Below are 17,944 nucleotides of genomic sequence, written 5' to 3' on the forward strand. Positions count from 1 at the left end.
CACCGTTGAGTGCGTATGTATGTACGTATACATGTATATATATATATATATCAGCTCATGCTCTGCGTAAAGACGCCGCCAATCAGATCTTTCTGCAGGTGCGTGTGCAAGGGTGAAAAGATGGGGAAGAGGGGAGGGGAGGGGGGGGGGCGTACTCGAGTATGGGCACCCGTCCCGCTGGCCTTCTCCCCTTCCCCTGTCCTCCCTCACAACCACCAGTACCATTACCACCACCGTCGCACTTGTACTGCTTCCTTTGTGTCACCCCCTCCCCCGCTGCTTTCCCGCTACTTTCTGATAAGCGAGTAACTCGGTGCATGTGCAATGGTATTGGTGCCCATGTATGTGTATCTGGGTTAGCTCTGCCCCGCCGTCTGCCCTGATGCATATACGTGGCGTTTTCCTATGCGCACATGGTGCCATTGCAATAGAGGGGGGGGGAGAGGGAGGCCACAAAAATGCAAACATGAGTGTTTGTCTAGCTCCACCATCCCCACGGTGGCGGAAAGTAGTGCTCTGTCAGCTAACGAGAATGCTGGAACAGGGGAAGGGGGGCGACTCAATACGAAGTGACACCCACATATATACATTCACGCGAGCGCGCGCGCGCAGAAAAGAGATGGGGAGAGAAGGCGAGAAAAAAACGTGTCGGTTGACCCGACAACCCCACCCCCGTAAGTTGAGCACACACCATTATCCTGTCTTATATTCTTGCAAACGGCCTCTCGCTTGATTATGTCATGCTCGCTCTCAAGACGCCTCCCCCCCCCCCTCCCCGCCTCTGCCAATATTTGTACGCCCCGTTCCCATTTTTTTTTTCAAGGTTGGCCCTCGTTCGCTTGACACCACCGGCGATGCTCCAGAGCACTGCGCAACAGTTCAAATCCAATGCGCTTTTTCGCGTTCTTGCCTTCCTCGACAACACTGGGGTCCAAACATTTACACTGAACAGCGAGGTCGATGCGGACGGTCGATTTCGTGATCCAGATACCGTGTTCGCTGCGGAGGCCCCCATCACCGGCGTTCTCTCAGCGGCACTTGATGCACTGCGTGCCAATGTGCGTCGCCTCTTCACAGACGCCGCGGAGCAGCACGCATTGCTGTCTGCGCTTGGTGCCGGCGCACCCGGACAGCCAGTGAAGGAATCCCTGTCGATTGCCAGAGCCTCTACGCCCTTGCCTGTAGAAGAGAAAGACGTTGCACCAGCGAGTCTGGGCAGTGTCAGGTCATCGCAACAGCAGCAATCTTTCTCTACCCCACTCTCTCCAACACCTGCGAGTACTCCCTGGTGTGAACTAGTGCTCCACCCTACCTCCCTCGCGCACTACGCAGACGACGTCGAAAAGGAGTTTCCGATTCACTTAATGGTGCGACTGCACGAGGTGCTCGGTATCTCTGCTGGGCCATCGTTCTGCTGCACCTCTTCTGCTTTCATTGAGCAGTTTCTTGTCGACGGAATTGACGAGTGGCTGCGCCGCTGCCCGATCGAGGAGGTGAAGAGGATGGTACTCGCATGCGGCGTTCAGCCAACGGTGTTGGCCTCCGCGTTTACCCAAGAACAGCAGCAGGCAGCCATTCCACAAGACACTGCCCTGCCCAATGCCCTGGCAGATTTCGTGGTAGACGTTGTCTTCCCTGTGCCCGGAAAAGCAGCTGAGGAGTCGCCCAACGTGTCGTGTACCGAAGCTATGGAAACACTCGAAGACTGGCTCATTCTCTCCTATGAGAAAAACCACGAGGCTCTCGACATTGAAGAAATCGAGGACGCTGTCACAGATGGACAAAGTGATGATAGCGATAACAACGGAGGCCACCTGCAAAGTGAGAGGAAACGCCCCCGCGCGGATAACACGTGTGCTGTAGCGAACAACTCTCTCGGCTCGTGGCACCCAGTAGATGGCGAAGAAGTGCTCACGGCAGAGAACATTGACCGATATCTCCGTGAGTGTCCGCAGCGTATTCCAAAAAGCATTCTACGGGAGAAGCGCAAGCGCATCTCCGACGCAAGCATCACCGAGTTCGAGCTGGAGCATCACTACACAGCCGCGGAGTTGAAGAAACTCGTGAAGGGGGGTCTGGGTGTCATGACAGCGTCCGAGGCCACGAGCTTTATGGAGTGCCCCGTGACTGAGACCCAAGTCAAGCAAGCAGCACTACTGACTCGCAAGTCTCAGTTTGTGGCGTGGATACTCTCGGTTCACCACAAATCCCTCACACAGGAGCACACGTGCGAAAAAGGTACGGATACAACTGCGCCCTCGCCCAGCCGTTAGACTTGCATCTCTTCAGCGACTCTACTCCTGCCCGAAATCTGCCCTCCCTCCCCCACCCCCCTCAATCTTCTCTGCTGGCGCTCCCCGTCTTGGGTGGCAACAGCCTCATCATTGTGTGAGGAGGGCAGGAGCCCGAAGCCTCTCTCCCCGGGTACGGTGACTGTGGACTTTAGGTGCACTGTGGACAGATCCAGACGGGCATTCTGGCGAAAAAAGTCCCCCGACAGGATGGCGTCTGTGTCCCCCCTCCTCCTTCCCCCCCCCCCCCCTTCCCACCACCACCACTCACTCACTAATTCACCCACCCACTACAGGTATTCCCTCTGTGTCAACCATTCTGAAGGACAGGCGGAAAGGGGAGGAGGGGGGGGGGCGCCTCATGAGGGGCCCTAACCGGAAGCTGGCCAACATGCTCCTGCGTCTTGTCCGGGATGCACGCCGACGACTCCCTTCCTTAGTCATCTGCATGACAGGGGCCACGACTTCCGCCTTCGGAAAAGGACTCTGGTGGGCCTCCCCGCTTGGATCAAGGAGTGTAGTCTCCCCTGGCATGCCTGGTGCATATCGCGGAACACCTATCCGAAGGTGGAATGGGCAAGAACAATAGGGATCCGGCGGCGGGGGCAGCTTTCTTCTATTCACCCTCTTAAACAGCGACATTGCCAGCTAGAGTGCATGAGCGGCAGGTGAGCTGTGGCTTATAGGTGCGAGTAGAATATGTGCAGTCGTGGTCGTGGCGGGGGGGGGGGGGATGACACGCTGGCCGGGAAAAAAAAGAAGATTCCTGCTCATCCTCAGCACAAATAGATGTACCTTGTCAACGCGCATCCCCCTCCCTCTACATGTCTGCTGAACATGAACTCACACTCCGGACGGAGAGGGGGTAAAAAGGGGGGTAGTCCCAACTTGTGTCTTACAGCACACATTGTCACCCAAACAAGCACACTCGTCCTTCTCGGCCTGCAGCGAAAGTCAGGTAAAACGCTTGCACGGGCTCTCACCATCATCTGAACGAGCTCCCCCCCCCACCCACCCACACGCACACATACACGCTCACACACATCAGGACTGCATCGTCCAGTAAGGCCCAAGTCGCTTTTCCTGCTTCCTTGCCCCTCCCCTCCTCTTCGAAACACCCATTCAGTTGAGAATGAGGTGGATGAGAAGGAAGAATGGGCATTGCTTATCAAGTGAAGCAAGATATTTACTTTTCTGCAAGGGCTGTGCCGTTGCAACGTCCCCCACCCCCCTCTCATCGTTTCAAAGGACAGCACATGATGTGTAGCTGCTCGTGCCAAGCTATTGTTTTTCTTCATTTGTGCTCTGACAATTCACCGCCCCCATCGATTCTCTCCCACATTTTTGCATGTCTTCCTCTCTCCCTGCTTCCCTGTACGCTCACCGCTACGCGCACGACTGCATCGCACGCGCATGAGTGTACGCACGCACTGCCCCCACTCTCGTCATAGACCAAGACAAACGCACATACGGTGCTCAAGAAAAACAAAGGACCCATGGATTCGGATACACAGCGCCAAGAGGAGTGGTGCATCTCACTTCAGTTCTTCCTATCTAGTCGGCTACGAACACCGTCGTACGCGGTGGCCTCACGACAGGACCCTTTCATTCGAGTACCGTCGATGATCCCTCGCACTCAGTTTCTGCTGGATGGCATCCTCTGGGCGGTGAATGACCATCCTGGTTGGGTAGAGAGTGCGTGGCTCACCATTCAGAACCACATCAAAGACACTGCGACACGCTTCGCAGAACTCAGTGAGGAGCTCGCGCGTGCCACAGCGGCAGCGGTGTCGGCCTCCTCCACCACCAGCAGCAGCAGCGCAGCCACCAATGCAATCTCTTCCATGATTGCCCCGCGAGGATCAGCGCTAGACCGCAGGTACACCTACCAAGCGCATGCCGCCGTGCAGGACATCTATGTTGCCTTCTGCGTCATGGATGCCCTCGTAAAGGGTCTCTGCGCTGACGCGGCTGGGAATTTGCGCGACGCCATTGGGAAAGAGCTGCCGCAGCTTGTGGCCTACTATATCCCAGTTTTTGCCTCTAGTACATCCTACTGGGTGGCTAACGCGGTGGAAGAGTACCGCAACCTCTTCCTTGCCCTCTTGGACTCGTGGGTCATGCAAAGCACCTTTAACAGTGATGTAAACCGTCGCCTTCAAGAGTACCTGCAGCACCGTCTGCAACGCACGCGTGACGCGGAGTCAGAGGAACAGCACCTGTTGCAAGATAGCGCCGCTGGCAGCGCCACAGCGAAGGTAAATGGAAAAAGCGGCAACGTGCGCGGCGATGGTGTCTGGGAAATGAGTGTGCAGAACATCATCGACAGTACAGCCCGCGTCAGCGCAGCGATGATCGCCACAAACTCGACGTCGAATTTACCACTAGCAAAGGCTACGGGGAAGGATGACCAACAAGCATCGGTCGCGATCATCAAGAACCCCGCGCTGTACTCTTTCGAGCGTGGCGTGCGAACCCCAGAGACAGTGGAGAGGACGCTGCGAAGCTTCTTGAACTCCATCTTTCCCCCTCGAAATACGCCGGCCGCGCGGCACCGGTGCCCGCACTGCGGCGCCCCTTTCCGCAGTGACAAGGCCAAAAGCACACACTACCGCAGTCACTTCTACTCCCGCAATTTTTTGAAGCCAGAGGAGAAGCTCGTACGGCTCATGTACCCATCCGCCGCCGACTTTGCGGAGCACACAGGAGACCTGAAGCGCGAGGGCCAGTTTACGAGGACTGTCGAGGTGCTGGAGGAGGCGTACAAGGGTGGCGGGCGTGGTACGGTGAAGATCCGCCGACTGGAGGAACCTCCTACTGAAACGAATGATTCCTCCTCTCTCGCTTAGTGAAAGATGCACTCTGTCCCAATGCGCATCCTACGTTTCGCTGATGGCGCTCGGTGTGCGTGAGTGTGTATCATGAGCTTCTTTTTTTGTTGGTTTGACGCTGTGCTGTGGTGTGACTGTTGAAGCTATACCGAAAGGATGAGATGCTAATGTCTTTGCTCAGATATATATATATATATGTGTGTGTGTGCGCGCGTATGGGGAATGAACCGGGACGGGGCCAAGCTGCACCTCTGCCTCAGCTATAGATGGCTATTGTCTGTGTGCAGAGCCGATGTGTATAACCCCTCGCGCTATATAAAGTAAACGCTTACATGCTTACCTGCACACACACACACACACGCACACACACACACGAGGGGAAGAAATCAGTTGTCTGTAAAGGACACGTACCCTTCTTCAGCGTACTCTGTTCCTGTGAGAATGTGGTGCACACCTGGCATGTGAATATCTTGGCACCTAGAACTCTGCATCACGCCCACACACAGACAGACAGACAGACGCGTGCGCGCTTTCTCATCTCTGATTTCTTCACAACTGCTGTTCTCATTTCTTTCCTTTTCTGCGCATTGCTGTGCTGCTTCACATTGACGCCATGTGAACCTCCTCCCCTTCCCCCCCCCCCACCCACCCAAACGGCGTTCCGCATAGGTACGCAGAGACGTATACATACAGAGGTAAATACACGCAGACCCACTCGGCGCTGCTGCGATAGCCTTTATATGCTCGCGCGTGGCTGCTTTCTGCGGCAAAAATCGGTCTCACCGCGGATGGTGCTTGGCCTTCAAGATGGGCAATCGTACATGCCGTCAGATATCAAAAAAGCCTTTCGCGAGAGAGCGCTCACTGCCCACCCCGACACTGGTGGCGACCCCGATAATTTTCGGCAGCTTCAGGCTGCCTACGAGGCGCTCCTGCACGAACACAGCGCAGGAAAGAACGATTGCCACGCAGCGACTGCATCTCAGGACAGCGGCTTCTATGCACACCCGCATGCTCAGTGGTCCCATGACACGTGCTCGCAGCGGGCCTACTGGCACAACATGCATGCTGAAATGAACATGAATACCAACAGCCGTGGAAGCCGCCAGCATGCATCAAACACACACTATCGGGCCCGTCCACATTATCATACCTACGGCGAAGGACTTGGCGAGGATTTTCAAGAAAGTTTCAAGTCGTCATCGTCGTTCGCCAGCCACGGGCAGCAGGGCAGTGAGGCCAACTTCTCTACGTGGTACTTCTACCGTCCGTACGAGCCCGACTACCGCAATCCCTACGGCACCGGGTTTACTCCAGAGGAAATTCGTAAAGCAGCCGAAGAGCAACGCCGTGGATTTGTGCGTGCGGTAGTGTGGCACGCCTGCCTCTGGTCTGGCCTAGGCCTTGTCGTTTACCTACACGAGCGCAACAATCGCGTTTGGCGCGCGATGGAAGCCCGTGAAAAAGGCTATCAAGATCCAGAGTACTGGGAACAGTTGCGGAAAGAAGAGGAGGAGGCACGCCGAAAAAGTCGGGCCCCATTGCGGCTAGAGCGTCACTGGTTGGAGGCCCCGCTGGTGAAGCCGTTGATGATGGACATCTCTGAAGACGATCTTCGTGGCGCGCCCAAAGCGAGCCCGGCGGAGTCACCTCAGCAGCCCAACACAGCTGAGGAACGACGGCGGCAGGTGCCAGGTTCAACGCGCAGGGTGCTACGGAGCGCAAGTGGAAACGTGGGTTATCCTCGTGTTGTGAGCTATCGAGGGCGCCCCTTCACCCCTAATGGAGTGCGAGGTGTGCGCAACACGGCGCCCAAGACACCGAAGACGTACGCTGAAGATATCACACATGAGATGGAAAATGAAGACGACGTCGACGAGTGCAGCTAGCCGTCTGCATACCTCATGTGCTTGGAAAACGATCCACTTCAAAGTACTAGGTCGTCTATCCACGACCCCAAGAAGCCCCCCTTCCTCTTCCAGCGCACAACAACAATGGCTTTGCTTTCATATGCCCTCTCCCCCCCCCCCACCACCACCACCACCCTTTCGCTTCCATTTTCGCGTGTGCGTGTGTGTGTGTGTGTGTCTTCGGCATGCAATAGCGCTTTATTTCTTTTCGCTAGTATCTAGCTTTCGTCTATTTGCTTTTAGTGTTGCTATCTCACCTGCTTTGTAGTTGTTGTTCAACCTAGCGTACGTAGTAGCAAGCGACTCGTTAGAACGAGCCACACACCAAGGTAGCCTCTCCCCTCCCCCCTCTCCCCTTTTCTTTGCTCTCGCTCACTGCTTCCTTGCTTGTGTGTTTTCTTTTGTTTTTTTTCCCATCCCCCACCTCTTTTCACAACGTCCCTCAACGTAAAGTGTATCATCGTCACCACTGCGTGTAGGTGCCTCATTGTAGTTCGACTGCTTTCCTATTTTACTCTTTTATATCAATCTTGTCGATCCACCCCCACCCCTCACCCGCTGCAACACCAAACATGTTTTTTTCACGCGTTTGCTTGTTATGTTCTGCCCCTTTAAACGAACGCAGTTCCACAAATCACCATGACAAGATGAAGCATGTGTTGTTATAGCTGTATTGCCAGCTCTCGGTGTAATGGTCTTTCTTTGTGTGCGTGTGTATGTGATGAGGTGTGGGCTGAAGTGGAGAAAAACGGTGCAAAGCGCACCGCTTGGGTCTCACCTCCGATTGCGAACACGACCACCACCTCCACCATCACCCCCCCCCCCACCACACACACACGCACACTTCCCACTCGCGAGTCATCGTTTATCTATTCAACATCCAACCACACATTGTACTTTGTTTTACTTCTTGTTCCACCCCTCTCCCCCCCCCCCTTTCTCGAATCGCTCAGGTATGTGTCCCCTGTGTGCGTGGCGCCACCACGGGTGGGTCTACCGCATGTGACGAAGACGCCGATTACAGAAAATCCCGAGGCAAGCGCGAAAAAAAAAACAGAGGGAGGAAGGGGGAAAGGGGATGGAGAGCACAAATTTACATGGTCTGAAAAAAAAAAACGTGCCCAATATTGGGGGATGGAAGACAATGCGCGTACGCACATACACGGGAACATAATTTTTTTTCGGGGTTTTTGAGTAGATAAATCTTCACTACCACCCAGCCCCTCTTTTTACTCTCTCTCTCTCTCGAGGCTCTCTTTTCAAGTCCTAATCCCTCTGACAGGAGTGGAGGCGCAGAGAAGCAGCGTCTTTTTCTCCTCCGCCACCGCTTCTCTCTGTGAGAAGTACTCGGGATTCGCCCATTTTTTTTATTCCCCTGCTCAACAGAGCCAAGGTGGCCGGTGGAAAGAGTGGTGCAACACATGGCCTCCTTTCGTGGAGCATCCTTTCTGTACTCCATATCTGTCGGCCCTTGGGCGAGGTACGGTAACGAAAAAAACTCTTGTTTTTCTCCTGTGGCCTTTTTACATGCTTGCACTCGTGCACACACACACACAACACAAAACGCGCGCGCGCTTCACCATCTGCTGGGGAAACACATTTTCTAATACCGCCATTTGTCCTCCACCCCCTCCCCATCGCCACCTTCAGCGCACCTTGACCACACACATAGCCACGTGTGTGCTGTGAAGCCGAGCTGCACACCCACGCGGAGGAGGAAAGCGTTGGCATGTTCTTCTCACAGAACAAGGCGCGCAGTAAAGTAGACACAAAAAGCCATGCACCGCGCCTCGTTTTTTTGTGCCCCGTACCTTCGCCCCATTCGTCGCCCCGGTCCTAAATGTCGTCCCGTTACGGCTACACATATGTCCTTCATGGCTGCAGCAACGGCTGCCTCGGCAGCGTCGCAGCTGACGGGGTCTCGCATGTTCTTTGACCGCGTCAAAAGCAGCGGTCACGGCGTTGAGACCCAAACTGAAGACCTCGTGGCAGCGACATCCCTGACCAGCGAAGGTGCAAGTGTCTCTGCTTCTGCGAGCGCCAATGCGTCCTCGGCTCAAAGGGCACAGATATCCATCCCGTCGTCATCGGAGATACCACAGAAGACTCCTTGGACAGCGGAACAGGTGTATTCCATTCTGCGGCGACACGAGTCCTTGTGCGATCGTATTCCTCTCCTCTCCTCCGCGTCGCTGAGTATGGGACTTGTGACGTCCCTCTTGCCGGCAGATGCGAAAACTACCCTGGAGAGCCTTCAGAGTGTACACCACAGTTCCCATGGCATGCCCCCTCGCAGCGGCCCCCGCGCGAGTGCTGAGGCGGTGCGAGAAGTTCGAGTGCTGCTAGACCGCCTTGCTCAGGATCCTGAACCGCTAAGTGCCCTCCACGAAAAGCAACGCCACCGACTCGTAACGGAGGCGTGCCGTCTTGGCTACGCCGTAGGCCTGTATAGCCGTTGTTGTGCACTCTATGTGAACATGGTACTCCTTGCGCGCGGCACCAGCGTCGGTGGTCGCGATAAACAGCCGGCCGCATCGTCTGGGACCTCTCTCCCCCATGAGTCCGTTGTTGAATATCCACGAGTACCGTTGTCTACCGTGGCCTCCGGCGATACATCCCCCACTCCAGACTTTATTATCGATGCCGCGGGTGAAACGGCTGATCTAACAACGCTGCACATGTGCCTCCTCCGCGACACACATGCGTCGCTGACAGAAGCAAACATTACTGTTACCCCGCGGTCGCTTACAGCGTTACACGTGTACGCGCAGTGCGTGCGTGCTCTTCTTCGCCACGGGTGGGGGGGGTTTCTGACATCGAAAGCGACAAATGATGGCGTCTGCACCAGCGGTTTGGACGCAGGGGACCCACGCGAGAGCAAAGATGTTGAGGATATCCAAATAGACCCTGCAATCAGAACCACGGAAGCGACGCATGATGCGTCAAATACTGCTGCAGACCCCGCTCTTCCAACGCCGAGGGCGCTCTTGGAGACTGCGGCTGTGGAAACTTCTGGACAGCAGCGGTGGCATGACTTTGCTCTGACAGTACTACATCACCTCCGCATCGACGACGACGACGTAGAAGACTTTCTACGCACGTCCCTGTGGAAAGCAAGCTACCGGAATGCAGACACGGGCGGTGATTGGGGCGCCGCCCAATCCTGTGTTTACGCCCAGGTTTTCCGCTACTGGTTAAAGGAAGAGGAAGTACTCGCAAATCATTATTCAGCACCCCAACGACCGCCCCAACACGACAGAAAAGTCGAGAGCGAGACAGGAGGAAAGCGCCGCGAATCCGCTCCTGTGCTACTCACTGTCCCTGCCCTCGTGACCCTGCTGCGCACTGCTGTGGTGGCTCGGCAGCACGATGTCGCTGAGTGGGCCACGCTATGCGTGGACGCGTGCCTGGAAGAGTGGATACGTGACTCAAAGACAACCGTCTCAAACACAGACAAGGATACGCAGCATTGCAGCCTCGGCCCCGCTGATCACCGTATTGCCGCTCCACTGTCTTCACTGAATACCCCCTCCGCACAAGTTCTGCCGCAGCTTGACACCCTTCTCTCCTTGTACCTTCGCTACCTCCAGCAGTCGAGTCAGCAGTCACGCGCTGTTCGCTGGCTGTCCCGCCTTCGCCGACGTCAACACACGGTGCCTATTCTCTCTGGTGCGCTGGGGACGCTTTCCGTTGCCCGTGAGGCGGCTCGGCTTGCCAGTGACGAGCTCGATGGTGATTTGGCGATGTGGTGCTTGCAGCTGTGTCTGAGCGACACCACATCCTCCCTCCCCCCTGGACACGCTGACATCTTCCAGTGCCTCTGCGCCTACGCCCGCTGCGGACTTCCAAACTTCGATGTAGTACTGCAGTCCTTGCTCAAGAACGAGCTTCTCTCCCCCACGCCAGAGGAGATACTCTTTCTTCGCCTTCTTCACGCCCGCCGCTCCGTCAACTGGCGCACCGAGTGGGAGCAATGTGTGGCTCCATACATAACCGAGGAGGAGGAAGTCCCGGAAGTGAATGGAGGCTGTGGAGAGGTGAAGACGGGAGGTGAGGTGCAAGGCGGCGCCGACACTATCAGGCCGCCTCCTTCACGAATCGTCAGGCTGCAGGTGCGTGAATCCAAGCCATTGTGCAAAGATGCGCCATCAGCTTTGCCTCTGTACATTGGCGAGGACCAGTCGCTGGATGACAGTGGCGGCAGCCGCATGCCATCGAGTGAGGGTCAGATGCTCTCTGTGCAGCATCCTCCGATGCTCTCCTCGGTGTTTTCCTCTCGAGTCATCTATCAGGCCCTCCTAATTCTGCAGGAGGGTGAACACCCTGCCTTTATGTCATACTATCGTACTTTCTTGCTCACTTTTAGCGATCACATCACCCCGCAGGTTCGCGCGCGGTGGGTGGTGTTGGCGATCATGTGGGCCATCCAACTTCAGGGAAGCGCGCGGAGCGAAGATGTGGTGTACATTGCACGAGAGGTAGAACAGCTGACACAGCTGCAGCAGGCGTGCACACACGCGGCCACAGCAGCCACTGCCACTACTGCTCCCCCTCACCTTCCCCCCTTCTCTACGGAGCTGTGGCACAGCCTCGGTCGCAAGTGGACGGCACTCTACCAGCAGTACCCCCTCTCTCTATGGAAACGCGCCGCAACGGTGCAAACAGACAGTACGAGTGACCCTCACCACAATCACTCGTCGCGCCAACTCTTATGCACACCGAGCGCAGCCGCCTTGGCAACCACGCCTGTACTAACCCGCTTCTCCAAACGACGGCATCTCTTACCGTCAGCCGTCATCCCCGCGACAGAACTGCTACGGACTTCGCGACACAGCAACGCTGCACTGGCTTATGCGGGAAAGCGTATCGACGGAGATGCCGCCGCAGCGCATTGGCTTCCTCCAGATTACATGGATTTGAATTTGTGGGTAAACTATGTAGAGGCTTCCCAGCAATTCTAGAAAAAAGGGCGCAGTAGCGATGAGCCCCAGAAAAGGGGGAAAAACAATAATAGTTTGCTCGCTGGGTAGAAAGTGAAAAAAAAAAGAGGAGGAGGCGGGGGAGGGGGGAGCAGATTAACCGTCTCTTGGAGACTAGGTAAAGGCTCGAACTCAACATCACTGCCCACCCCACCCCCTAACCCAACCCCCTCTTTTTCTTTCCCCGTGTTCCTTTTGCTGCGTCGGTATATCGTGATGAAAATGTCAAGCTCTTCCCTGGATACACTCCAATCAACTCGTTGCAACAGTGAAAGGACGCGAAAAAAAAAAATTAGGTCAATGCGAAACTCTACCACGGCCCCTCGACAAGCCCGTCGAGGGGTGCAAAGCGGCGGCACAGATCTGATCGGGTCGTTTCAACTCAGTGTCATCTCAGCCGGTCCTCCCTTCTCCCCCCTCTCAAATGGCGCTCATTTGCCGCTTCTCAAGTCGCCCTGCTGCATCGCCATTCAGGGCCTGACCACCAGACGGCAACAGCGGTAAACCGCCCTGACCCTCACCCTACGCCTAATATACGTGAATATGACACCTTTGCTGAGTTGCTTCCTGGTAATCACAGTGCGGCTGGGAGGAGGGAGGGAGGGAGGGAGAGAGGAGACAAGGACAGTAACAAAGGAATACGCGGAAGGTCCGGGGGAAGAGTGAACATTCGATGCTGCCCTCACCCCAATCCCCCCCTCCTCCTCCCCAGTATTGGCTGCAGGTCACGGAGAGCCCACTTGTCTTTTGATGGATGTCTCCATCTCCCAATGTCGGTCAAGGTGCCCTTGATGCATATCCCAGCCCACTGCCTTGCCTTAATTGGTCCACCCCTGGAGTGTCCTACCCACAAAAACCTCTTCTTCATCCTCCTCTGCATGCTTAACCACACGCGGTTTCCCCCCCCCCCCTCCCCCTCCTCCTGAATCGATGTATGCACCCGACACGAAACACACTCTGGTGTGTCCTCAACACACCATTCATCGGGCATCAGGATACCAAACAAGTAAACTGTATTTTGATATTCAGTAGTGGTGCCGCAAGTGTCGGTGTGTCTGCGACTCCGCCCTTTAACGGAAGCACCTGATACCTGGACCGCGTCTTTTCTTGTGGCGTTTATATATTTATATAACTACTCCACACAAACCGCGCCTTTTTGTGCGGCTGTTAATAAATCATGGGAGGCAAAGCGAAGCCAACGAAGCACACGGCCGCTGAGACGGCGCGCAAGAACCACCTGGCGACCACGAATATGGGGGGTGGCCGGGCTGGTTTGGCGGATCGCAAAGGCGGTGAGGCCGGCCACTCCAAGTTCATCTGCAAGGTCTGCATGGCACAGGCCCCTGATCTGAAGTCCATGCGCATCCACTTCGAGTCGAAGCACCCGAACCAGACGTTCGACGAATCTGAGTTTGAAGATCTTCACGAGAAGTTCGGCGGGACAACAAAGGGAGTTGGGGTTCACGGCACGCTGAAGAAGGACAAATCCAAGAAGAACGAATAAAAGCACAAGCGGCGTCCGTCGAACAACACCCACACACCAAAACAAACAAAAAAGGAGAGGTAGACGAAAAATGTATTTTTTAAATATGTCCAGCTCGGGTTAGAAGCGGGGGCGGGGGGGGGGGTACAGATCACGCGCTCGACCCATCTACTCAGTCATATCTCCTCTTCACCACCGCTACCATCCACCCGCCTCCCCTTGCTTGCACACGGGCTTTTTCTTTGTTAACCTTCACTAATGGGAAGTCATTACTTCTAACGTCTACCCAACAATCCTTTCACAGGGAGTAAAAGTAACACACAAAGAAGGCACCTAAAACACCACTCCGACATGTGCGTCCGACGCAGAACGTGTTCGAATCCACAGGACGGTATTTCGTTGTTGTCTTTCTTTTTTTTTTGCGTGTGTGTGTGTGTGGCGGGGGGGAGGGGGAGGGATGTTTCTGCGTCGATTTGAGCGCAATGGTGACGTCTGAAGATTATCTGCGCCACGACGTGCCAATTGCATAAGGGTGAGACTGTATATATGTGTATTTACACACGGCAAATATATATAGAGAGAGAGAGAAGGGGGGAGTAAAGAAAAAAAGGAGATGACCGCCAGCGGTTGAGATGTATCTCGCTATATTTGAAGCGTGAAGCAATAAGCTGAGCTAGAAACAGGTGTCGTAGTGCTTTGTCGATGGTCAACGGTTATACTCACGCGGCCACTGTCGCAGTTGCGGTGGTTTAGGTTCGGGTGTGCTTGCCCAGTGTTTGCACTTTGGTGGATGGGGCGTGGCGTTGGATGTGGTTGATCTCACTCTCGCCCCGCCGTCCCAAAAACTCGCGTGAATGTTGTTCGACTGCTTTGTTTGTTTTTATGAGCACCATCTTTTGTTGGGTGCGGGGCGGGGCGGGGGGGACGGTGTACTGTTGGTTAGCTGAGATGAACCCCCGTCTCTATCGCCTTATGCGTGAACGTGGGATGGAGAGAAGACTGTGTAGACCCTATTCTCAGCGTATGCGCTGTGACTCTTTCCTTGGAAGCTCAACACTGTATTCCCCCCCCCCCGCCTCTGGCTACTCATACACCCCTTCCCTTCTACCCCCCCCCATAGCTGTTCACCTGCGTGATCGCCGTCGTGTCGACGTCTCCATCTTGCACAACGAGCGTCTGTGTTAGATGTCGTTGTAGTGGTTCCCCTTTGTTTCTACCATCTGCCCCTTATTTTTTTTTACGTAAGTTTAATTTTTAGTACGTGTACGGATTTCCGTGTGGCTGCGCATGCGTGTGCGAATAACCTTGCCCCCCCCCCCCCTCCTGCACTGGCCTCTGTGTGTGCGGGAGGGAAGGGGGGATACAGGGCAGTGAATCAGGAACTTCTTTTGTGTCGATTGTGCACACCCTCTCCCTCCCTCCCCACCCCCCTCCTGTGACAACGCAATATGGCGCACACCTTAGCGTGGTATATCAGGTAGGTGAACTACCCACCCTCTCTGGGGAAGCCACGCAGCTCCCCTATCCCCCCCCTATGGTGATGTCAGTATCAAGAGCCTTTGATGTCAGAGAGCGAGAGCGAATACACGTGACTGACGTCAAAATCCATATATGGTGGATGGCGCTGCACTGGGAGACACACGTGTCAGTGAACGTGTCTAGATTATTTATATAATAAGTGAAGTGTCAGCACAACTAAAATGTATCGCCCCTGGCTTTCACTGACCACTGGTGGTGAGGTCTGAGTAATCCTGAGGGATCTACTAGGAGATGGGACCGGCAAAATAGGCGTTCCTCTGAGACGGCGTTCGAAGAGGATGGGCTGAGTGTGAGGCAGAGGCCGTGCTTAGATGACTGAGCCAGCATCGATCCGCACACCTGACTCCCCCCTTTCCCACCACGAAACGCGTTGGGTAGAGTGTACGGTTGACTCCATATTGCCCGAACTGGGGAAATTGAAAGAGATGATGATGCTGTCACAGGGTGAGGTACATGCACAGGTATGAACTAGAGATTGATGGGAACTTTGCGCGCTCAAATGAATGCGAAGAGAAACACCACGCCCCCGCCCCCGGTGACGGCGGCCATACATACACACATACTCTCCCGGTAACAGTTCTCCGCTGTGTTTCACTGGACAAATGAAGTTGGTGTGTATTCACCCAAAACGGGTGAAAGTCATGTCGCGCACGCGCCTTGTGACTGTGCGGCCATATGCCGCACACAGGCCCCCCTTTTTCCCTCTCATCGGTGTTTGGTCTCGTGGAACTCCTCTAAACTCTGCGCTTCTTTCTTCCCTGGGCGACGCAACAAGCACATCACTTCCTTACGTGCGGTGCAACATATCACCTGAAGAAGCGCGGACGTGCTCAGACGCGGTTTACATACCACATCGACGATCCACTTCTCATGGGCCTCCCTACTTCCAAGGAAATTAGCGCCAGCGATGGTAAGCGTCTGTCGCTCGAAGTGATTGCCAGTCGCCCGAAGCTGGATTCGAACGAGATCGGCCTCCTCCAGCTCACACCTCATGGCGTGTACGCAACGTTGGCGGCGCACGTTTACAGCGCCGGGGCACCAGAAACAGCGATTCAGGTGCCCTTACCTGAGGGATGGGAGGTTTTGGTGTCCTGTTCGAGCCTGCACCTCGACAAGGAGGGCTATTTCGCTGTTGCGTACGTGCACCGTAGCTCTTGTCACTGCATCATAGCGGAGCGTGGCACCTCTGAAGTTCTTGGCCTCCGCGCTGGTGTTTGGATGTACTTTGACCAGCCGACTATACAACTTTTCTTGGCCGCACAGTTTTCAAAGGCGGTGCGGCACAAGCTGGAGGTGATGGATGGAGGCCGCAGTGGACCTTGGTTCGTCTCCTATACCGGGCACAGCCTCGGCGCTGTCATTGCTGGTTGTCGCGCGGTGGAGGAAAACACGCTGGCCGTCACTTTCGAATCGCCCGGCGCGCGCATCTTTATTGAAAAGACACTTGACGCCCCCTCCAGCATGGATGCACACCTTATCACTTACTTGCGGGCACCCAACCCGATCAACACACTGAAACCACATTGCGGATATGTCATCATGATACCCACTCAACGGTTTGTGCTGCCCAGCGGCACCCTCTTCCTCGCACCATCGAGCCCAGCCGCCGCCGATTACAAGGACGAGAAGCAGTTACCGAGGAGTGGGAGCGATAGCAAGGCGCCACGCAAGCTTAGAATAGATGCTTCTTCGTCATCCACCCTCGGTGTGAACGAGAGCGTTAGTTCAGGGGCAGTGCCAGCTTCAACCGCTGCCCCCCCGCTTTCCTCTACCTCCGAGGCGGTCCATCCATCCACGGGCTCGACTGGGCACCGAACCCTTTCGGCTTCTTCAACTAACCCACCATCTGCACCGGCCACCAACACCAACAGTGGCGACCCCAACGCTGTCGTCTCCAAAGTACCGACTCGATGGCGAATTCCGTCTTTCCGTCCGCAAGAGTACCTGCGCGGCTACCTGTTCAGCGGCGCAGGCATGGGCATCCCAGAGCTGCAGCAATACGTCAGCAAGGTGGAACCAATGATTCGCGAGATGCTCGAACACACGCAACAAGTGCACTCCATTCATAGCCTGCGCAGCCATTTTCGAAAAAACGACAATCCAGGCGATGAGGATGTGGTGCTGCGGTGGCCCTCGAACCTGCTCCAGTTCATGGAGTTTTACAACACCACTCGTGCACTTGAAGACCCAGAGAACCAGAATGCCCTAGTGAAGGAGGCGTATCTGGAGCTGATACGGCGACTGTACTACACCGAGCCGCGCCGTCGCGACTGCATTCCAACCAAATACGTAGACTCCACAAGCCTTCTCGTAGTCCAGCTGTGGTGGAAGATGGATGCGGCGCAGCGGAAGCAGTGGCCGCTGTCGCTCATAGATCACAAGACGCTCAACGTTATTCAGATCAAGGACAGCTATCTGTGCTCAAATGTGTTGACTGCTATGCAGGCCAAGCAGTATTTGATGCACCTAGTAGCACGCCCCGAGGTGCGTACGATGATCGCTCAGTGGCAGAGAGAGCGAACTGGTGGTAGCACCGACGCGGGTTCGCTGCAGAGAAGCAAGCTGTGACACACAAACATTCCGGCCGCGCAATCGCAGGCTTGTATGAAGGAAAAGAAAGATGAAATGCCGTAATAGGGGGAGGGGAAAAAAAAAAGAGGTGCCGCAGGCCAATTCAATAAAACACAATGCGCTCAATAATGAAGGCTCACGAGACTTGCAGCCAGCTCGAACGTGTAGCTTTTTGTGGAGTGCGTGTGTGTCTCGTCCAGAAGAGAGGGGGGGGGATGAGATGTGCCTCGCTATACCCCCACACACCCTCTCTCCGCCCTGTCCACTTCCCTGTACCGTCTTCTCGCTCTACTTCTCTGGAACACTGGACCCCCTCTACTTTGTGCGAGCGTGTGCAAGT

At 55.3% G+C, this 17,944-nt stretch overlaps 6 protein-coding genes across 6 annotated transcripts; all 6 read left to right on the forward strand.

Moving 5' to 3' along the window:
* Positions 1 to 854: 854 nt before the first annotated feature.
* Positions 855 to 2,273, forward strand: JKF63_00483 (uncharacterized protein; the record flags this gene model as incomplete). The annotated part of the gene is made up of 1 exon (XM_067896534.1): positions 855 to 2,273. The coding sequence occupies one exon, from the start codon at positions 855 to 857 to the stop codon at positions 2,271 to 2,273; it is 1,419 nt and encodes a 472-aa protein (XP_067752691.1).
* A 1,514-nt stretch (positions 2,274 to 3,787) lies between these two features.
* On the forward strand, positions 3,788 to 5,140 carry JKF63_00484 (uncharacterized protein; the record flags this gene model as incomplete). Its single annotated transcript, XM_067896535.1, has 1 exon — positions 3,788 to 5,140. One exon carries the CDS (start codon positions 3,788 to 3,790, stop codon positions 5,138 to 5,140), a length of 1,353 nt encoding a protein of 450 aa, XP_067752692.1.
* Positions 5,141 to 5,862: 722 nt separating this feature from the next.
* Positions 5,863 to 7,011, forward strand: JKF63_00485 (uncharacterized protein; the record flags this gene model as incomplete). Its single annotated transcript, XM_067896536.1, has 1 exon — positions 5,863 to 7,011. The coding sequence occupies one exon, from the start codon at positions 5,863 to 5,865 to the stop codon at positions 7,009 to 7,011; it is 1,149 nt and encodes a 382-aa protein (XP_067752693.1).
* Positions 7,012 to 8,810: 1,799 nt separating this feature from the next.
* JKF63_00486 (uncharacterized protein) lies at positions 8,811 to 11,993 on the forward strand (the record flags this gene model as incomplete). Its single annotated transcript, XM_067896537.1, has 1 exon — positions 8,811 to 11,993. One exon carries the CDS (start codon positions 8,811 to 8,813, stop codon positions 11,991 to 11,993), a length of 3,183 nt encoding a protein of 1,060 aa, XP_067752694.1.
* Positions 11,994 to 13,188: 1,195 nt separating this feature from the next.
* Positions 13,189 to 13,515, forward strand: JKF63_00487 (uncharacterized protein; the record flags this gene model as incomplete). The annotated part of the gene is made up of 1 exon (XM_067896538.1): positions 13,189 to 13,515. One exon carries the CDS (start codon positions 13,189 to 13,191, stop codon positions 13,513 to 13,515), a length of 327 nt encoding a protein of 108 aa, XP_067752695.1.
* Positions 13,516 to 15,903: 2,388 nt separating this feature from the next.
* JKF63_00488 (uncharacterized protein) lies at positions 15,904 to 17,601 on the forward strand (the record flags this gene model as incomplete). Its single annotated transcript, XM_067896539.1, has 1 exon — positions 15,904 to 17,601. The coding sequence occupies one exon, from the start codon at positions 15,904 to 15,906 to the stop codon at positions 17,599 to 17,601; it is 1,698 nt and encodes a 565-aa protein (XP_067752696.1).
* Between the last annotated feature and the right edge of the window lie 343 nt (positions 17,602 to 17,944).

Source organism: Porcisia hertigi, chromosome 36 (genome assembly GCF_017918235.1).
Source record: "Porcisia hertigi strain C119 chromosome 36, whole genome shotgun sequence".
Classification (NCBI taxonomy): domain Eukaryota; phylum Euglenozoa; class Kinetoplastea; order Trypanosomatida; family Trypanosomatidae; genus Porcisia; species Porcisia hertigi.